General features: G+C 42.2%; 2 protein-coding genes across 2 annotated transcripts; both read right to left on the bottom strand.

The window, feature by feature from the left end:
- Positions 1 to 957: 957 nt before the first annotated feature.
- LOC118104952 (acidic mammalian chitinase-like) lies at positions 958 to 4,211 on the bottom strand. The gene is made up of 11 exons (XM_035152274.2): positions 4,187 to 4,211; positions 4,032 to 4,058; positions 3,734 to 3,938; positions 3,389 to 3,445; positions 2,657 to 2,822; positions 2,430 to 2,554; positions 2,219 to 2,342; positions 1,951 to 2,133; positions 1,731 to 1,847; positions 1,509 to 1,641; positions 958 to 1,205 (listed from the first exon to the last, which is right to left on the bottom strand). The coding sequence occupies exons 1-11, from the start codon at positions 4,209 to 4,211 to the stop codon at positions 958 to 960; spliced, it is 1,410 nt and encodes a 469-aa protein (XP_035008165.1).
- A 12,878-nt stretch (positions 4,212 to 17,089) lies between these two features.
- On the bottom strand, positions 17,090 to 18,856 carry LOC118104687 (protein ZBED8-like). The gene is made up of 3 exons (XM_035151734.1): positions 18,159 to 18,856; positions 17,352 to 18,071; positions 17,090 to 17,108 (listed from the first exon to the last, which is right to left on the bottom strand). The coding sequence occupies exons 1-3, from the start codon at positions 18,854 to 18,856 to the stop codon at positions 17,090 to 17,092; spliced, it is 1,437 nt and encodes a 478-aa protein (XP_035007625.1).
- Between the last annotated feature and the right edge of the window lie 2,671 nt (positions 18,857 to 21,527).

The raw sequence follows: 21,527 nt of genomic DNA, 5'->3' as shown, positions 1-21,527 counted from the left end.
GTGACATATATTCCGAATGTGTTTATTAGTTAAAGTGAGAGCAGGTCAGCAGGAGTGTGGAGGACACAGGAAACTCCAGCTCAATACAAACCGACCTTCTTATCATTGAGCAACTGTGGACCGCAGTGGAAACTCAGTATTTTCAGTTTGTTTTCACTGTTCTTCAACAAAGTCACTTACCGGCTGCTTCATGTTAATGCTCCTCTCATCTCACTGTGTGTGTCGCTCTGAGCAAGTGAGTGGGGGCCTGTTTGTGTGCATGTGTATGTTGAGGACACACACACACATTTTCTCTCGCTCCTGAAATAAAGTTAAATTAAATTGAATCGACCACTGGCTCTTGAGAGCTGGGGACGGGAGGCGGTGAAAGACGCAGCTGCAGGTGCAGCGTGTTTGACACGTTCCTCAGCATTTAACATTCCGTCCTAGGCAGTTGCCTAGTTCGCCTATATGGACGCGCCGACATTGGTTAAGGCCTTTTGAGAGCAGTGAAATGCTGGTTTGACTACCACTCAGTTGCCCTAACTATTTACTGAATGTCATTCCTCTACTCTTGTTCCTGTCTCACTTCATCCTCATTGTGAAAGATACTAAAGAATAATAATAATGACTATATGATATAAAAGTCAAGTTAATCAAATTAAACCTGTTTTAACATAAGCACAAATACAAGGGTATCGTGCTGACACCAGTGCTGAAGAAATATACCTAGCGTTACAGCTGAACTGTGTGCAGGGAGAAACTAGTAGATTCAAATGAACAAATAAATGAGTAGACTGAAATAATGAATGTACTTCAATTCTTTTAAAATGTTTCATATTTCACAAGAAAATATATTGGATCTATACACCAATGATAGTGATTCATGTAAATTACTTTAAACATGGTGTTTATATTTTGTTTAATAGATGTTTAATAGAATTTGCATCAGTTATACATTTGGTCTTCATTCGTGGTTCAGGGCCAGTTGCAGCACTTGCAGGTGTCATCAAAGACAGATCCATTTCCACAGTACCTCACGTGGGTGATACCATGAGCACACATGTAGAAGCTGCTCTTGTCATCTATGTTGGCATACAGGCCGTCAGGTTTGCCATTGCAGAAGCCAGGTCCTGGGGCATGGGTGGTGGTGGTGGTGGTGGTGGTTTGGGTAGTGGTGGTAGCACCAGGTTTGGGAGTGGTGGTTGGGGGCAGTGGGGGCAGCTCTGGATGAGAAAGGGAGGAGAAATGTATGTTACATTTGATGTAATGAATAATCCAGACAGCACTGTGCATTGTTTTATTTCTCCAATACATAGTAGAGAGGATGGGTCATTCAGAATATCATATTATGGTATTTCATAATATGACCCTTCATGTTGGCAATTATAGGCATCTGAAGTACCAGATTTCAGTACAAATGAAACTTAAATCATAAAAGGATATAAATATCTTGAGGGAAAATTACAAAAATGTAAAAAAAAACATAACTTTATGAAAAAATCTGGAGAAACATACAATAAACTCACCAATATCAAGAAGCTTGTGGAGGTGAGCCAGCAGAGGGTGTTTGCCCTCTCCGCAGAATCGTCCAGCAAAGTCATCCAAATCCAAGGCCCACACGAAAGCACCACCAAACTTGTGCTCCTGCAGGTATCGGACCTATTGGGGCAAAATTTAATAGAAATTGGTGTAACTACCCTGGAAACATTGTAAATGTGTTTAAGTTATAGTATTGACATACAACATACCTTGATTTCATAGCTCTCCCTGGTGTCAAATCCAACCCACTCATTGTTCTTAATAGCATAGGGCACCTTCTGGTCCTCTATCCACTGAATGGTTGTGTCTTTCACAAAACCACAGATCTAAACAGTATGATGAGTGATTAAAACCATTTAATGCCAGTGTAACCAATATATTCCATACATCATAAAAAGTTAACTTCCCCCCTATCTATATGAATGACACCTCATAATAGGACCAGAATCCAGCTTCACGTGTGAATTGACCAGCTGAAGCAGGGCCACTGGCTTGGGCTCCAACTCCAGTGCTTGATGATGTTAGACGGAAGGTGCGACCGTAAGTAGCAAATCCCATCCTCAGCTTCTCCACTGGGGTGCCATTATCTCTCCAGTACTTCATAGCAAAGTCCTACAAAGGTTGGGGGCAGATGCAGTGACATTTTTTTAAAGGGATTCTTTTGAGTTATTATTTTCAGTCCTCAATTTCTACTCACTGTGTTGAAGTAGATTAAGTCTCCAAAATCCTCGGAGCCACGGTACAGAGGACTGTTGTGTCCTGTGAACATCTCCCATGTTCCATGGAAGTCATAGGTCATTACATTGATGAAGTCCAGTTCCCTAATAAAATGAAAAAAAACATTCTCAAAAACCTTTGCTGAACCCTCACTTTTCCCTTGAAAGAGTTATTTGAGAAAGGACACTCACTTTGCAATCTCAGCAATCTCATATCCACCATCGATGGTTCCCTTTCCAGCAGACACTGCAGCAGTCAGCATGAGCTGATGATTGCTAGTGGCATTTGCTTCAGCTGCATAGGCTTCAACAAGTTCCTGCAAATTCACATACAAAAATGACAAATACACAAACCGTGACCATGCAACCTTTGCTGTGGGTTTCCGCTTAAAACTGAAGCAAAAGAGATCTACACTCACCCTGCAGAGTAAAGTGAACCTCTGTTTGTCCTCTGGAGGACTTCCACGAGCACCAGGGTACTCCCAATCCAGATCCAGACCATCAAATCCATGAGTCCTCAGAAATTTGATTGAAGACTGGATGAATGACTGACGGTTGGCAGGAGTGGAGACCATAATGGAGAACCTGCAGGGAACATTGAGCTTTGTTATTGTGGAGGTGAGGGGGCTGGGAGAGCAGGACGAACCCAGGAGGAACTCAGAGACTCCGAGACTGGAGAGACGCCCTGACTGAGCTGGAAAGCCAGTCTGATTTATGTTTGATTTCAGTTTATGTTTGGTGACGTTAATAAAGATGCGTAAAAGCAACGCGTGTGTCTCTGGCTGTGTGTGGGAGAGCCCCGTGGCAAGGTCCATTGCCACAGTTATCAAATGAGGCATGATGCAGAACCAATTTTACAGCATTTAGTAGCATTTCTTCCATTTTTATGTGTCAGCTTGATGGCTGCCAATCCATATTCTGTTGTTAGTTATTTATTGCTGTTCTAAGCATGCAGTAAATATATTTAAGAATTAGAAGTGACTAGGTGTCAGCTATCTTACAGAAAACTACATTTTAGCTGTCACACTTAAAACTTTGGTAGGCTTTCAGAATGTTTCAACAGTAAAGCTTATAGGGCATGGACATAACTCCTGTCTGTACATGAATATAGTAATTGATACATTGTGTTAATTTTTTTAACTGTTACTCACTGTGTTGAACCAAAGTTCCACCCACCAACAGCCAAAAGAGTCTTCAGGTGAGGATTCCTGGAAACAACAGAGAGGGTAGATTACATTTCTATCACACTTAAGCCAAGCATGTTATTGCCTCTAACAGGTTACATGAACAATGTATAATTGAGGCTTAATTAAAACTAATGCTTTAGCATTTTGGAAACAAGAGTCTTGAGTCAGCAAAAGTCTCATTGAGCAAAAATTAACCCACCGAAGGCTTCTTTTGAGGGAACTTCACTTCTGCAAGTCTATGGATACTTTGTCTTAGCTTGACCTTTACCCTCTATGCAATACAAGTGTACCTCAACACTGGCAACTTACTTAGTCTTTAGAGCATTGAAGGACTTGTAGAGGACATCATCATTCCACTCATACGTAACCAGCTCATTTTTATGGTTGATCATGGAGAAGGCATAGATCAGGGTGGTGCAAAGGAAGGGGTCCACATCTTGTGGCATATACTTGCCTTCACCAGGTCTGTACTGGGACCAGTTGGTGAAGTAGCACACCATCTGGCTGGCAGATCCTGTGTTGGAGCTTTGATTTCAGTAATGAAATTCAAATGAAAACATTAAGTCATATTCTGGTTGATCAAAGCAAGTTAACAGTTAGGACTTACCCAGCTGGCACATCACCAGACATAACCCTGAAGAATATAGAAAGGTAAGAGTTTAAGAAATAAAGCGTGTGTGTGTGTGTGTGTGTATGTGTGTGTGTGTGTGTGTGTGTGTGTGTGTGTGTGTGTGTGTGTGTGAAAATAAGGAGGATAGGTACCTGCTAGAATTGTGAGCCTGGTCATCTTGAGCTTGACCTTCTCTGGATGCTAAATAAAATAAGATGAAAACAAAATAAAATTAACCAGGGTCAAGAGACACAAGGAAGATGCAATTCTCAACATAATCCTCTGTAAACAAACCTTGGGACTGGATGTGAGAGCCAAGCAACAGCAGCTAAGTTTGGGCTTTTATACAGTTGAGTGTGCACAGAGAAAGTAGGAGGTGTAGCAGCCTTTGATAAATTGGGGTAATAAACCCAATGACTATTAGAACATGTTTTGATAAGATCCTGCTAAGTCTGAAACATATGTAGGCAATAATTTACTCAATGCAGCACTCTGTACACACATTATCAGTTTGTAATTTAGGTCAGTGGATGTATCACTCATTATATCATTAATCAGCCAAATGACCTTAGAATACTGTGGATCATATTCCTGATGAGTAAATTGTTATCACTGTTGTTATGGTAGCTTGACTCGAGATTAAACTGTAATTTAAAGTATGTAAAAGTTCATCAATTGAAACTGAGCAATGGGTGTATGTTGAGGACTTGTGAATAAGTGAGTAACTACAACAATTAAATGTTGACTATTATAAAGTAAGTTATTGTTATTACATCGGTTTTTACGAAATGTTAATATTAAATTAAGATGTAAAACTGTGCGATAATATGAGAATGAGAATATGTTGAAGAAGATTAGGTTTTTTGTCATCATTGGATAGTTTATTTGGGAGACATAGATTATCTTAGGAAACATGGAGAGATGGAGGGAAATGAACCAGAGATATTGTACTTACATGGTATGTATCTTACATCAGGTCAACATAATATTAAGAAATTAGTATTTAATAAAAGTAAAAAATACAATATTATTGTAACAGACTGACAACTATTTTATTTAGTAAGCAAGTAATTCTTAATTTATAAATGAAGTTTAATTTTATTATTTATGACTTTCAAAATAAAATAGTGCTGTATTTCAAAGAATTTAAACTTTTTTCATACAGTTATGGTATAAATACTTTCCCACTGAAGTAACTACTGATACACATGTGACACGATGAAATTCAAAACAAATATAAAGATACATTATGAAATAACTTAGACAAGGCTCTCCTGTTGTAGTCCGTACAGCAGATTAACAGTTTGATCACGTTATCTCTGTACTTTGTTGCACACCGGCCATGACCATTGAACATCAAGATGTTCCGCAGCTGTCCATTTGGCTTTATGGTCCACAATATTCCATGGCTGAAAGTGAGATAAGAGCGGAGCTGGCTGGTAGACCTTAGAACACTCAAGGACTACTCAATGTGAACACCTCAACTATCAGTAAACCTCAAACATTTTATGTTTACAGTAGGATGACATGGGTAAAATTAGCAAATTTAATAAATAAAATAAAACAAGGCACTTCACATAATAAGGTCAAGACCTTAGAATAGTGTGGAGAGAAACCCAACATCTCCCACAATTAGCAAACACTTTGCAACAGTGGAGAGAAACAACCTTTATTCTTAGAAGTTCTGTTTACAGTTAAAGTGAGCTGATTCAACCCAATAGTTCTTATTTTTGAATTATTTATTATCATATTCAAGCAGGGTAAAGTGTGTGTGCAGGTAAATATGTTTTGTTTTCTATAAGTCTACATGGAATGAACATAAAATGCTATAAAACCCTCACATTTCAGATAACTCTTACTCTTACTAGTAGTTACTTGTCTTTCGTAAAAAACTCTTGTTCTCTACCTTAATCTCAGACCCATGAAGGCACTGGAATCACGTTCCTCTGTTTTTACTAACACGTCTTTTAATATTGTATTATTCATACTGAATGAGTATAAGGATACCTCTCTCCTGCACCATTTAACTGGGATATAAACTGACTTATCTCTTCATCTACCATTTGCACCTCTCAGTCTACACCTCTCTGGCACCTCAAGCGAGCCACACCACTCGGATCAGTCTCTCTCCAACCTGACATACATTAAGTGACATACCTCACTCTCTATAATCATCTATAATACACACCCACTCTATTAGACGGTCTATTTCAGCAGATATAATTTCCCATCACTCCCTTTGCTTGCCCCGCTGCTGCATGAGTATTCCTGCAAGTTGCTTCAGCATCTCAGCTGTTGATCATGTGATCGTTGTGCCCCTGGGCTCCGCGGGTCACTTTTTTCTCAATCCGAATGAGTCCAGGTCATCAGGGGAAGAAGTCCGCTTTATTCCTGAAACTCGGGGCTTAGTCCCTCGAGATTAACTCTGAGTCTGAATCAAACATCAGAGCTGTGCACCTGCAATATTCATTTATCAGGCCTTAACCACGAGGAAGTCTTCAACTACTTCCCAACTCAAGAAAAACTACAGCTGAATATTTTAATTCGAACGCTAGTAACAGCGTTAGCGACAGCGTTCCTCCCAAAGCTGAAGCTCTGGCAAAGAAGCCTTGCTGCTCTACCAACTTCTCCCACACCTGAAGATATTAACCCTCAAAGGCAGAAGAAACACACCTGGATCCGCTGAAGATTCCATCCTGTCCTCTCTGCTCGAATGAAATCTGCACTTTACGTTATGAATGCAAGAATTCAATCTAGACGATATAACGCCATCTCCCCTGCACGTGATGTAAACAACACTGTAGAGCCGGTGTTCCAGTTTAACTGGGGATCATGGCAACTGGTGATACTTGTTTACACTCTCTGTGCTCCAGATGTTTTCAGTGGAAGATCCGGTGTTGCAGCTCACATAATTGTCATCGTTTATTTAGTGTATAGACACAGCACAACCTGCACACTCATCTTCACCAACTTCAAACTGCCATGGCTGGATTGGGTTTGGCGTTTATTGTTAAGCTGCATTGTTGGTTGCTTTAATTTGTGGGGTGTCAGCTACAATTAACGTTAAATTAATAGACACCAGTTAGACACTTATATGTTTAAATGCACAGTGGGCAATAAAAGTGACCATCCACTGGTGGTTGCCCAACACAGCTGCAATGGAACCAGCTGTCACAAAGTTTACAAGCATCTGAAAGTAGAGAAAATAATCAACATGTATGGCAGTACCATAAGTAAGACATGAATCAACTGAAAGTGCTTAAAATCTGCCTTACCCATTGCACATCTGTAATCTATACACCACACACTCGACATAGGCAGGACAAATCATCTGTTCATTACACATAGTTATGTTATTTTCTCAAATAAATAGCTCCTGTTTTACAATAACTAATAACAAAAAACTAACCTGCTTCTTTGATTAGCCTTTGGCCTATCTGCATTCTGATAGTTGTGATCCCAAGCTTAGTAAAAATTACATCCAAGTCCTCTTCATTTAAAATAATGTCTGCTAACTGTAACAAGAAACACGTGGAAAACACAGGAATGCGTAAACGGTCCAACCATTTATTTCTGAACTGATTGATTCAAAGCACGTTCATTTACTTTACACACAATAATGCCACATGAGGTTGCATCCTCTTGATGAGAGTGTGCAATTGTGTCACAGGACCAGCGGGAGCAGTTGACGCCTCGATGACTCATTAAAGTCCTGTGTAGCAGAGTAATAATGAATAATACCTCGTTCAAAATCTGTGAACCCCCTCTACACCATGGCCCCCTCTACCTGGTCACTGCTATGCATTTTTTAATGCATCCTTCTGTGCTCCAAAAGGATCCACATACTCTGTTTAGGATACATCATCTGGACAAATGTAAAAACAAGGAATTATTCAAACAACAAGAGCTGTATATTGTGATTATAGCCAAAGCCCCTTACAGTTAGTGTCCAATGTTGGTGCTCGCAGACAGCTCCAACCATGACCTCATAGTCCAAGGTATCTACCTGCATTAAGGCAATATAGTCCACAGAAAATGAATCAGGTTTATACATGAGCAATCTGCTCTAATATTTAAAAATTAATAGAATTAATAAACATAGGACATAGAAAAAAAACATATAGGCCTACAAGTAAAGGAGCATGAATAAAAAAAATCCTCCCTAATATTCAGTGCAATCACATTTTATCACTTACCTTCCTCAGTCCTTTGCTCTTCCCTTGCCAAATGTCATTTGGTTGTGTGTAAACACTTTGTATGGACCCATCTTGGTTAACAACAACTCTGGTTTTTCGGCAGACCACATTTTCTGTACCACTATATAGAAAAAAGTTGACAAATGACTTGCAATAAACATTTTACTTATAATTTGCTATTAACTGTTTCCAAAGTGTCTGACTGGACTTTGATGCCAACTCTTGCAGGGACACACTGCTGGAGATGCGGGTAACGGTGAGGCGGCTGGAAGTGAGGGTGAGACGTCTGGAGATGTGGTTGAGGTGGTTGGAGATGTTGGTGAGGGTGAGATGGCTGGAGATATGGGTGAGGGTAAGACGGAAGGAGATCCAAGTGAGGGTGAGACGGAGATGGTGGATGGGCAGTCAGTCATCATTTGTGGGGGATACGTGGCGTGGGCTCAATATACCTGCTTAGCTGGTCGATGTTGACTTAATGAATAACCTTACTTTTAGGAGTGACAAGGTCAGCACTTTCCCCTCCAATTTCCCAATCATGAAGGGGCCGAGCATGGAGGTCGCCACCTCCCCCCCTCCGTTGCTCCTGGCGTATATTGGCCCTCATGACTTTTTCTCCAACTTTGAAGTTGTCATCATGTTCCATCTCCTCTCTCTTTCTCCCTCATTTTCCCCATGTTGGCTTCAGCTGAGGTGTAATGGGCAGGGAGGTTCTGCATTCCCACAGATTGCGTTTCCTAGGCAATAATAGCCTCCACACCATCATCTGTCACCTGTGTCAAGAAACACATCAGAATGTTGAGTTGCAGCAACCATGAAGTTAAGCATCATAATTTCCATTTTTACCAGAATACACACATTAAATGTGTACTTTACTACATACCACATACTCTTTGGGAACCTCAGTAGGGTACCTGGCCCTTGACCAAACATGAGGAAAAAGGGGGAGTATCTGGTGGTGAGTTTTTTCTTGGTCCTGAGAGCAAACACTGTTGCCTGGAGGTGGCCATCCCAAGTGTTGGGTTTGTCATCCACAAATTTAGTCAAGGTCCTGTAAGGTCATACACACAACATTGTGACCTTAAGCCTGCACAGTGTTAATGAAGACACAAATAGACATTTACAATACCTTTGAGTAGTTCCATACATTTTTTCCACCAAGCCGTTAGTCTGGGGGTGGTAGGGAGAGCAGAGACTTATTTTTATTGCCAGCTTCTCACAGAAATTATAGTTGAGCTGAAAGAAAAGTGGAAACATTCATATTGACCCCATATAATTTAAGATACAGATGGCATGAGGAGGTCTTAACTTATTAACAAATTCTCTTCCTTGGTCTGTGAGAAGCCTTTTTGGTGCACCAAACTTATAAAAAAATTCGGGGATGCACTCAGTGACCTCAGCAGCAAATTTGGTCCTCAAAGGATAAGCCTCTGTCTATTTTGCGAAATAATCTATTATTACACAAATGTACTGGTGACCATTTTTGGTTGGCCTCAGTTTGCCAACCAGATCCATCCCCACAAGCTCAAGATGCTCAGTTACCTGAGGAAAGAGAGCATGTTATTGAAATGTGTTCTTACTCTGGGGTGGGGACTCATTTCAGTGCAGTCACCTCAATTGGGATGTAAGCCTTTTATATTTTTAGGACATTCCTTCTGGCCTGGCATTGAGGACACTCCAGTACCCAAACAAATTTAAGAAATCAGTAAATGAGAAAAAAAACCAATTGAATATGAAAGAGTGTTTAACTTAAACCACCATGCACAGAGAAACAAATTTAGATCAAGCTCACCCATATTCATATGTCCTTTTCCATCCCAGGCCAGTTGTACCGCAAGGAAATGGCATCTGATGTTTTTTTCATCCCACGATGGCCTCCATGCTCACTCGCATGGAAAGCCACAAACACTTCATCTGCCTCCTCTGATGAGGTAACAACTTTGGCAAGATACTCGCCCTGCTTCCGTTTACGGCAAACGTAGTGAAGCTGCCCATCTGAGGGCCATGGTGATATTAGTAACTCAACATTAGTGACTTATTGTTTGGAAGGACAAAGCCTACTACTTACCCTTGAAAGTGTAATTTTCACATCTCCTCTTTATAATATACCGGTCTTTGGAAGATGAAGCAAAAGGATAGGCATTATGCCCCAGGAAGTCATTAATTTCCCTTACTATTTTTGGGTGAGTCCTGAACCATCCCTTAGTTATGCTGCTATAGGTCTAGACTGCTGGGGGAATTCCTATCATGCACTGAGCACTTCTCCCCTTCTCTCTTCCCCCGCATTCATTTATTTATTTTACTACATGTCACTAACTGTGTGTTTTTTTCCCTCCCATAGTCTCTCTCTCTCTTTGCAGGTATATCTGACTTCAGAGATGCAGAATACCAACAATTATTTGTTTTATTATTATCATTATTTTATTATTATTATTATTAGCAATAATAATAATTATTATTAATTAATTATTATATGAATTGTGGCTTCTATCCTCATTATTATCTTTAAAAATTTTTTCATTATAACTAGTCAGAGCTGAAACCTGTAGGTGCACAAGTGTTCCTGGTCTCTCTCTCTCCTCTCTCTCCCACTCTCCTCCCCCTCCCCCTCCCCCTATCTCTCTCTCTTCTCTCCCCTCTTTTGCACCCATCTCTCCTCTCCTCATTTTTCCGGATGGCCGCCCACATTGAGTCTGTTTCTGCTAGAGGTTTCTTCCAGTTAATGAGGGTATTTTTTCTCTCGCCAAAGTGCTTGCTCATTGTGGGGACTGTTGGGTTTCTCTATACATTCTAAGGTCTTGACCTTCTATGTAAAGTGCCTTGAGATAATGTATATTATGAATTGATTAGAACTTTCCAATAGAAAAGTGAGCCATTAAGGAGGTGGAGTGTGGGAATCTCCACCCAAGGTCTCAGGATCCTCAATTACCTTGACGACTGGCTGGTCTGCTTCAATTCCAATAAACTTAGTAGGCCCTTATCAAAGCCTAGACTATCCCACTGTGTTGTGGACAAATTCAGAAGTCATATGAGCTCTCAGGTTCGCCTGCACCTTCTGGGGTTCGAGCGCACTCCAACCGTAGTGTGGCTATCTCATGGGCTTTGTGGTGGGATGCCTTGCTTGCTTCCATATGTGCAGCAGCCCCTCCTTTGGCAAGAGGGTGCTAGGTGTGACTCGCCGATATGTACAATGTATGTAAAAATATAGCGGAGATGGCATTAGACATTCCGTTTCTGAACTGCATCTGATGTGACAGGCACACATAATGATCGGGGCACACTGGATGCCAAACGGCAGCGGATCGGCTGGGACGCTGTTCTGCTGCATCTCGCTGTTGTGTGCCTGTCACACCGGAAGCGGTTCACTGCTGCTATATTTTTACATAGGGTTTGCCTTGAAAAAGTATTTTTACTATGATGTCACTTTACATCAACATTTGAGTGACATGGGACGTTTTTTGTACCGCATCGTTTCGTGATTTTTGCTCAGCCTGTGTGTGTGTGTGTAAGAGAGAGAGAGAGAGAGAGAGAGAGAGCCTACTCCCCATCACCTGAAGATCTTTATGTGAAATTTACAGCCCTTGTGAGGTTTCTTGTATTATCACTGTATTTTAAAAGTATGTGTTTGCAAATAAATGCCGGTACTATACAGTATGGCGCTGTGCATTTTCCACTCCTGCAAATATGTCAAAATAAAAAAACTTTTTAAGACAAATTAATGGATTCAGTCAACAGGAACGCAGGAGTGCTTTTATTTTGAAAAGGGGTATGGGAAGTGTTGCAAACATTTACGTTTGTGACAAATACAATAAAACTGTGGTAAAAGATCATTTTCAGAGTTTATTTAGCTGAGAACAGCGCTTGGAACGCGGGAAAAATCGTTGAGACCTCTTTTCTCTTGAACAGTGGTTTTCAAACTTTTTCTGCTCAAGGCACACCACAGGGCAAGCCTAAATCGCAAGGCACACCTGTATTCTTTTTCACGCAAAACCCTTGTTATCATTAAGTTGCTCTCTTCACACTGGCTGTCAGTCAAGGTCATCGATTTGTCAAGCACTAATAATTCCTACCATCTGACAACTGCGCCAAGGGTGAAAAGGGGCTCAGAAGGTTTTTTAGCGAAAAGATTTTACCTTTGTATTGAGAAATTAGTGCATAAATCAAAAAGTAAGTCATAACTTTTATGCCCAGTCCCATTTCACCCTTTCTCTCTACCCCTACCCCTTGTTTTCAAGGTCATTGTAATAACATTTTTGAGATCTTAAATAAACCAATGCTATTGTTTGCAGTTACTAAAGTGACAAACCTATAATGTCCAAAAAACATCAATGCTAATGCAGGTGAATCAATGACATTTCCAATTGACAAGCTTGGATGAAAACGCTCTGCATTATTTCATGTATGGATCAAAAGCGCAGGTCAGCAGGAGTGTGGAGGGAGAACACCCAGACAGACTCTGACACGATACAAACAAACCAGGATCAGAGCAGAAGCAATGTTTTACAGTGTTGGTCTGTACAGGAAACTGTATAAGCACAATCTATCTATCCACTATCTGTTTTGATTGGAGAAGGGGAAACTGTTAGCATGCTAATTACTGTCGGTGAATGTGAATTATGATGCCAATCAATAGTGGCGTGACTGTGGCAACTTTCATGCAGTTTCTATTTTTCAGAGTGATCTTTTAGGTCTCGCAAAACAGCAAACAGGTGAAGCAGTAAAATACTTACACCACATCCAGTTAGTCACCTCTGTCTCTCATAACAAGAGCAGGACCCCGGGTGTAAGCTCGTCCTCATCACTTGCTGTTGAATCTGTAAATCAGGTCGGTCCAAGCTCCTTTATCTTCTTTTTTTTTGGGGGGGGGGGGGTTTTGTAAAGAAATCACCAGATTGGCCGCAGTTCCATTAAAAGTCACTGTATGTTTACCGGTCAGCTCAAAGCGGATGTAGCTCAGTGACATACCTGAGACGGTGTCAAGGGTCCACCAATCACATTAGTTTTAAAAAGCGTAAATCAATACCTATTCACTGTAAATAAAAGTGGGAGTGTCTGGGGCGCAGAGAGCTGTGTCCTATGGAAAATCTGCAACAACCAATTCCCACACCAGAATGCTACTCCGGTGAGTTGGGGTCTTGCAGACTATTTTTGCTCCAGTGCTCTCTGGTGTTTGATAATCAATACCACATGTACATTTCTGATGGAGTTAAAAATAGCTTTTGTCGTGAGTCTGCTCTCGGGCCGGGCAACACAGTGGGCCAGGGCGGCTGGGACCCGCTCGCGTTACAGAGTGTATTTTCCCAGGGTCTAGCAGAAAATATTAAAGATGAGCTAGCTGTCAAGGATGACACTAAAATCCGTAGATGGATTGATTTCCGTAGCCATTAGACTAGACGATCGCATGAGAGAGAGAAAGCTAGATGGCATGTCACCTGCAAACCCCAGCTTCACTCTCTAGAACCCCACCCTGTTCACTGGCACCTGATCCAGTACCCTGCTCTACCTCTGCCGGATCCACTGAGGAGCCCATGCAGCTGGGGAGGGCTCGGCTCACGGCAACAGAACGACAGCGGAGAACGTCTCTGCCTTTACTGCGGCCAGCCTGGCCACACATCCAGGAGGCGCTGGCTGGAGGACTCATTACAGCTTCTTCATCCCCTGTGGGGCAGGGTTCTTCTTTTTTTTAAAGAAAGATGGCTCCCTGCAGCCCTGTATTGACTTTTGAGCCCTCAACAATATCATTGTTAAAAATAAATATTCACCTGGTTGAGTCAGCTTTTGATCCCCTGCATGAAGCCTACATCTTCACCAAATTAGACCTCCACAACGCTTATCACCTGGTCCGGATCAAAGAGGGCGATGAGTGGAAAACAGCCTTTAATACCCCCCTGGGACACTTTGAGTACCGGGTCTTGTAAAAGATGTTCTACATGATATGCTTAATCGCTTTGTGTTTTTGTACTTAGATGATATCCTCATCTTCTTCAGGAGTTTGCAAGAACATCAACAACATGTCAGGTTAGTGCTTCAGAGAAAAAACTGGAAAACAAACTTTGTCAAGGCCGAGAAAAACTCTTTCCACACACAGTCTGTCACTTCTCTGGGCTACATCGTGGAGAAGGGTCAGGGCAGACCCCGCCAAGGTGCAGGCTGTGATGGAGTGGCTCATTCTGAGACCAGGAAACAAATACAATGACACTGCTGCTGTGTCACTTATTATTTGACAAGATTTCAGAAAACTGTGGTTTAGAACAGATTTAGCTACATCACAATCAGGCACATGTTAAATGGGACATGGCTCCTTCGTCAAAATGAGCCACAGCTAAAACTGCTTATATGATGTAGTAGCATTATGAGGCTGGCTTAATATAATGGAACTCATGTTGAAATAGGTTATCAAATTATTACACCTTAAATAGTAAACTCAAAATATCCCATGATTGATTGTAAAAAACAATCAAGGGTTGCTAACTGAAAGTTGACTACTATCAAGCAAGGCACAGACAGTAAAAAAACATGTCTGTGCTCTCATGCCAGCTGAATGGAATAAACTGAGTAGTGTCCAAAAGTGCTTTTGGACTTTGCCAGCTAACACAATATAGTCATCTGTATAAACGTATGTGTGTAGTAATGCCAAGTTGTGAATTATTTCATAAAATCACTGTTGTCTCGTGGGTTTTCCAGGAAAAATTTTCAAATTCCAGTGTCCCAATTAATTTTGTTGTTATAATGCAATATGATTTTTTTCCAGACCCAAACTCCCTTCAGCCCTGAAGACCGCTGACCTCCTTACCCAGCATGTGTTTTGGTTACACGGTCTACCCATGCATATTGTTTCAGAACGAAGGGCCCAGTTCACCTCTCAGGTGTGGAAGGCATTCTGTCTGGCGCTGGGGGCGTCAGTCAGCTTATCCTCCAGATACCACCCTCAAACCAACGGGCAGACCAAGCAGGCCAACCAGGACCTGGAAACAGCTCCACGCTGTGTCTCCGCCCGACATCCCTCTTCCTGGAGTTCCCACTTAGCTTGGGTGGAATATGCCCATAACTCCCTCAGCAGCTCTGCCACAGGTATGACACCCTTAACCATTATGTTTGGCTTCCAACCGCCTTTGTTTCCCTCCCAGGAGGAAGAAGTGGACGTCCCCTCTGTTCAGTCACACCTGCGCCGCTGCCGTAGGATCTGGAGAGAGGCTCGGGCAGCGTTGGTTCGCACGGCCGCCAGGAACAAGAGGATGGCCAACCGTCGACGCACCCCCGCTCCCACATGTTGAGGGGTGGTGGTGGTGGTGGTGGTGGTGGTGGTGGGGGGGGGGGTTAGGTTGCCCTATTCTGATCAGACAATAAACTCCTGTTAACTTTCCACTCTAACAGTGCTCCGTGTCTCTGTCTCTACCCTGGGGTCCTAAGACACGTAACAGTTGCTGTGCTTTGCTGTGATGCACCTGAGGTGAGTCACTGGTGGCACCCCTGGGCACTCCTTTGGTTAGACTGCCTCTCCACATGTGGCCTTAGCTCACAGCCCCCATTTTTTCCTTTGTTAAGTAGGGCTGACTTTTAAAGTTTTAAGAGATGTGTTATGGAAATTTCAGAGTAATGTCTGGATGTTTTGGGAGGGAGGCATTTGCTCCGCTACATACAGTGCCTTGCATAAGTATTCACCCCCCTTGGACTTTCCTACATTTTGTCATGGTATAACCACAAATTAATTATTTCATTGTGATTTTATGTAATGGACCAACACAAAATAGTCCATCATTTGGAAGTGGGGGGAAATATTACATGGAATTCAAAATTATTTACAAATAAAAATGTTGAGTGCAATATGTATTCACCCCCTTTACTGTGAAACCCCTAACAAAGAACTGGTGCGACCAATTGCCTTCACAAGTCACATTTCCAAGTCACATAATTAGTAAATAGGGTCCACCTGTCTGCAATTTAATCTCAGTATAAATACACCTGTTCTGTGAAGGTCTCGGAGTTTGTTAGAGATCATTACTGAACAAACAGCATCATGAAGACCAAGGAGCTCACCAAACATGTCAGGGATAAAGTTGTGGAGAAGTATGAAGCAGGGTTAGGTTATAAAAAAATATCCCAAGCTTTGAACATTTCACGGAGCACCATAAAATCCATCATCAGAAAATGGAAAGAATATGGCACAACCGCAAACCTACCAAGACAAGGCCGTCCACCCAAACCGACAAGCCGGAGGAGCTGCAAAGATCCACAGCTGAGGTGGGAGAATCTGTCCACAGGACAACTATTAGTCGTGTACTTCACAAATCTGGCCTTTATGGAAGAGTGGCAAGAAGAAAACCGTTGTTGAATGTGAACCATAAGAAATCCCGTTTGGAGTTTGCCACAAGCCATGTGGTAGACACAGCAAACATGTGGAAGAAGGTGCTCTGGTCAGATGAGACCAAAATTGAACTTTTTGGCCTCAATGCAAAACGCTTTGTGTAGCGGAAACCCAACACTGCCCATCACCCTGAGCCCACCATCCCAACAGTGAAACATGGTGGTGGTAGCATCATGCTGTGGGGATGCTTCTCTTCAGCAGGTACAGGGAAACTGGTCAGAACTGAGGGAAAGATGGATGGAGCCAAATACAGGGCAATCCTTGAAGAAAATCTCAGGCTGGGGCGGAGGTTCATCTTCCAGCAGGACAATGACCCTAAACATACAGCCAGAGCTACAATGGAATGGTTTAGATCAGTGGTTCTTAACCTTATTGGAGGTACTGAACCCTGCAAGCTTCATCAGTGCATTCACGAAACCTTCGTAATTGGAAAAATAAAATATGATTTCTTCAAAACATAGGTATATATTTTATTAGTGCACAAAATGAACCATGCATCAGTTGCACACAAAATCACTGTGTTCAAAGAACAAAACCAACAAAACATGAATTTCACACAAAAACATAACTCAATGAATATTTACTGCAAATCAATGTGACTTTTGCTGTTGCCTTTCAGATACAAGTTCAGAAATGCGCGGCTTCACCTTGGCAAGTGCCACTCTCATATCATTTTCACAACAAAGTCTGTTCCTTTTCTGAGTTTTTATGTCTACCATCCTCGAAAAAGATTGCTCGCAAAGATACGTTGTAACAAACGGTGTGAGTATCTCAAGGGCTTTCTTAGCAATAAGAGGGTATGGTACGATTTGGTGACACCAAAACGTTGAGAGCGTTGTTGTTCTGAAGAGTTGCTGTTGAAGCTGGCTCTGCTGAAGTTCAATGATTTCCTCGAGGTATTCATCGTTGACATCTGCTGTCGCAACACTAAACGTGAACGGCTGTCTCACCCATGCTGGATATGACTCTCTGGTGGGGAGGTATCCGTCGAGAGACTTTGCGAGCTCATCTAAGTGCATGGCAATTGCTTGCTTCAGCTCCCCAGGTACAGAAATGTCTCCAATTCCAGACACGTCTTCGATCTTACCTACACAGTCGTCCAGCAGGGGAAAGTTTGCGAAGTTATCATTCTCTGTTCGTCGTTTCCATAAAGGTAGCTTTTTTTTAAACGCCTTCAGGTTTTCTTCCGCTTCGATGATGTTGACTCCACCGCCCCGCATCTGTCGATTGAGATGATTGAGAGCATCGAAAATATCGGCCATGTACGCCAAAATGAGAATGAACTCAGAATTTTCGAAGCAATCTGCGTGACAATCTTGGTACTCATTGAAAAACAGGGCTAATTCCACACGCATGGCAAAAACACGATTCAGCACCTTTCCCCGGGATAACCACCGAACGTTAGAATGGTACAGAAGTACCTCGAATTCAGAGCCCATTTCCTTACACAGCTCTTTGAAGATGCGGTGCTTCATAGCACTATTTCGCACGTAGTTCACACATTAAACTACAATTTTTAATACTTCTGCCAGTTTTGGAGGCAAGGTTTTTGTTGCCAACGCATGCCTGTGCAGAACACAGTGCGTAACAATGATGTGTGGTGCATCGGATTTCACCAGCGCTCCAAAACCAGAGTGTCGTCCCAGCATGGCTGGAGCTCCGTCCGAACAAACTGCAGAAACCATATTCCACGAAAGATCGTTGTCTCTGAAGAAGTCATCCACGAGACAAAATAAAAAATCTTCCTTTATCACGTCGTCTTTCATATAGCGCACGAATACAACAAGCTGGCTTAGATTGGAAACGTCGGTGGTCCCGTCGAGTTGGAGGCTGAATTTTGCTGGGCTTGAAATCAGATCTGCAACTACTTGAGCCAAGATGCCATCGCTCATGTCGTCTATTCTGCTGCTGATAGTGTCATTTGAAAGAGGAATTTGGGATAACTTATCTTCAGCAGCTTTTCCCAGCATGATATTCGCCATCTTCAATGCAGCTGGTTTTACGAGTGTTTCACCAATGGTGTGTGGTTTGCCCTGCTTTGCGATCAGGTACGCAACTTCGTACGATGCTGTGAGGATTGGTTTGTCGATGGGTACAAAGCCGAGAACAGGCAGAGTAGCCTTTTCATCGAATCTGGCTCTCTTCACCTTGAATTCAGCGAGCGTTGTGTTCTTGCATTTCCCATCTCCATGCAGCTTTAGGAAGTGTTCCTTTAGTTTTGCCGGTGCTAGACTAGAATTGCTCAACTTGGCATTGCAAATCATGCATCGAGGACGCTGACTCCCATCACGTTCCTTTATACACGTGAATCCATATTGTACGTATTCGTCCAACCACTTTCTTTTTTTGCTCGTCATAGTTAGTATGAAGGGATTGAAAGATTAAAAGAAAATCACAAATGACGTACAATCACAACAGCCACAAGTCGACTACTGAGCGCACCAAGTTCCTGATCGCAATGTGGCGTGATCAGCTGCAGCCAATGATGGCCAAGCGGAGCGTGACGTCACGAATAATACGAGTGGGCTGAATTTATCTCACGCCGGGTTTACACCGGACGCTGAAGCGCCGCGCCGTGCAGCGCCAGGGAAAGCCAGGCGCCTCCTTTCCGCCCCCCTGTTACACAAATGTGCTGTTCACATCGGCTGCGATGCGCCGCGCCGCGCCAAGGGCGCCTCGCGCCCTGCACCGATGGTTTCGGCGTCGAGTCTATTTTTTCTGCTTGCCGCGAGCGTATCGCGTCAGGAAACACACTGAAAAATGATATAAATGACATATTTTATATTATATAAATGATCAAATATGCATCCCATACTTTGTATTCCCCTTCTGTTGTCCTGGAGTTTCAATCTCCCCGATATTTCCCCTCTCATTATTAACTTTCCCCATCTGCCCATCCACTACAAACAGACAGACAGAGAGATTCTCAAGCTGCGCGCTTGAGAATGGCGCTGCGCGGCGCTTCAGCGTCCGGTGTAAACCCGGTGTAACACGGCGAAGAAAAATTGTGTGTTGCCAATTTTTTGACGGCCCGACATTGCTAGTGCGAACCGAGCTATACTGTGTGTGTCTTGACCCCTGCCGAACCCCGGAGAGTGACTCAACGAACCCCTGGGGTTCGATCGAACCCAGCTTAAGAACCACTGGTTTAGATCCAAGCATGTTAATGTCTTAAAATGGCCCAGTCAAAGCCCAGACCTAAATCCAATTGAGAATCTATGGCAAGACTTGAAAATTGCTGTTCACAGACGGTCTCCAGCCAATCTGACTGAGCTTCAGCTTCTTTGCCAAGAAGAATGGACAAACATTTCCATCTCTAGACGTGCAAAGCTGGTAGAGACATACCCCAAAAAATCTTGCAGCTGTAATTGCAGCGAAAGGGGGTTCTACCAAGTATTGACTCAGGGGGGGTGAAAACTTATGCATCCAACAGATGTCAACTTTTTTGTTCTCATTATTGTTTGTGTCACAATAAAAGGTATTTTGCACCTTCAAAGTACTATGCATGTTGTGTTGATCAAATGGGAAAAAGTCTATTTAAGTCTATTTGAATTCCAGTTTGCAACAGTACAAAATGGGAAAAAGAATACTTATGCAAGGCATTGTATACTTGAGTAGTTATTTCAAAAAGTTGTACTTCTGAGAGTAGTTGTTTTGCAGTATACGTTTTACTCCTGCTCAGTTACATTTAAGATGAACAAAATTTACTTCTACTCTTTTACATTGGGCCACACAATTCTTGCTACATTTCCATGTCTATGATTTATTAACTATTACACTAAGCTGAGTGATTCCCTGGCACTGGCTGTGTGACGGCTGCTCCATGGATCTGCTGCGTGTCACATTTGTCTGTTGTTAACACAGGCATCATGTCTGCTGCGGAGATGCAATGTGAGGTTTCTAGTATAATCACTGTATTTCCTTGAATAAAAGTACAGCTATATATGCATCTAATTGTCAGGAAAAAATGCTAAGAAATCTTTCTTTTCCGGTCCTGCGATAACACTAAAAATCTTGTTAAAACGAAACCTTGTTATCTTATTATCTTAAGGCACTTTATATTGAAGACCTTGACATTTTTTATAGAGAAACCCAACAGTTCCCACAATGAGAAGCACTTTGGCGACTGTGTGGAGGAAAAACTCCCTCATTAACTGGAAGAAACCTCTAGATACAGAGAGAACCAGGCACAATGTGGGCAACCATCTGCCTCGACCGGTTGGGGTGAGCAGGGAAAAATGGGGAGGAGAGGAGAGATGGTCTGCCTCCCAAACCCAGCTGGTTCCACAGGAGAGGAGCCTGGTAGCTGAAGGCTCTACCTCCCATTCTGCTCTCACAGACATGTCCTGGTCAAACATAACTCCAAGGTAGATACATCAGGCTTCATAGATAGGAAGTATTGCAAATATTTATGTTTGTGACATACAACAGATAAACATTAAAACTGTGGTGAGAGATCATTTTCACTATCTATTCTGTTGGGATCCACTGGGTATGCGAAGAAAATTGTCGAGACCTTGATTCAAAAGAGGGATGTTTTAAAAACAAGTGGAAAATGCGAAGCAAACTGTCTATTACTGATAAGCTAGTGAATATTTCCTTCCTTAATTTATGTAACATATTTTAAATTGTAAGAATTTTTTGTTTTGAAGATGGCACTGAAACAACAGAATGTGCCTATATTTGTGCTCTTAACCTTTTTATCGTTCGACCTAGTTTTGAGGATTGTATATCATATGGCATAGATTCTATATTTATTGGATTATTCTGTTTACGCTACCCTCCACTGGTTGTAGCTTGGATTCAGGGACAGCGTGAATGTTATCGAATGTTGGACTGTAAGTGTTCTGGAACATGTATGTAGTCCTTTTTAATATGTTAAATTGAGACTATAATGGGCTAACCAGACAGTTTTGTGTGACTTCAGTAGATTTG

This window comes from Hippoglossus stenolepis, chromosome 3 (genome assembly GCF_022539355.2).
Source record: "Hippoglossus stenolepis isolate QCI-W04-F060 chromosome 3, HSTE1.2, whole genome shotgun sequence".
Classification (NCBI taxonomy): domain Eukaryota; kingdom Metazoa; phylum Chordata; class Actinopteri; order Pleuronectiformes; family Pleuronectidae; genus Hippoglossus; species Hippoglossus stenolepis.
The sequence above is the reverse complement of the archived record's forward strand: the minus strand, read 5'-3'. Positions and strand labels throughout refer to the sequence as shown.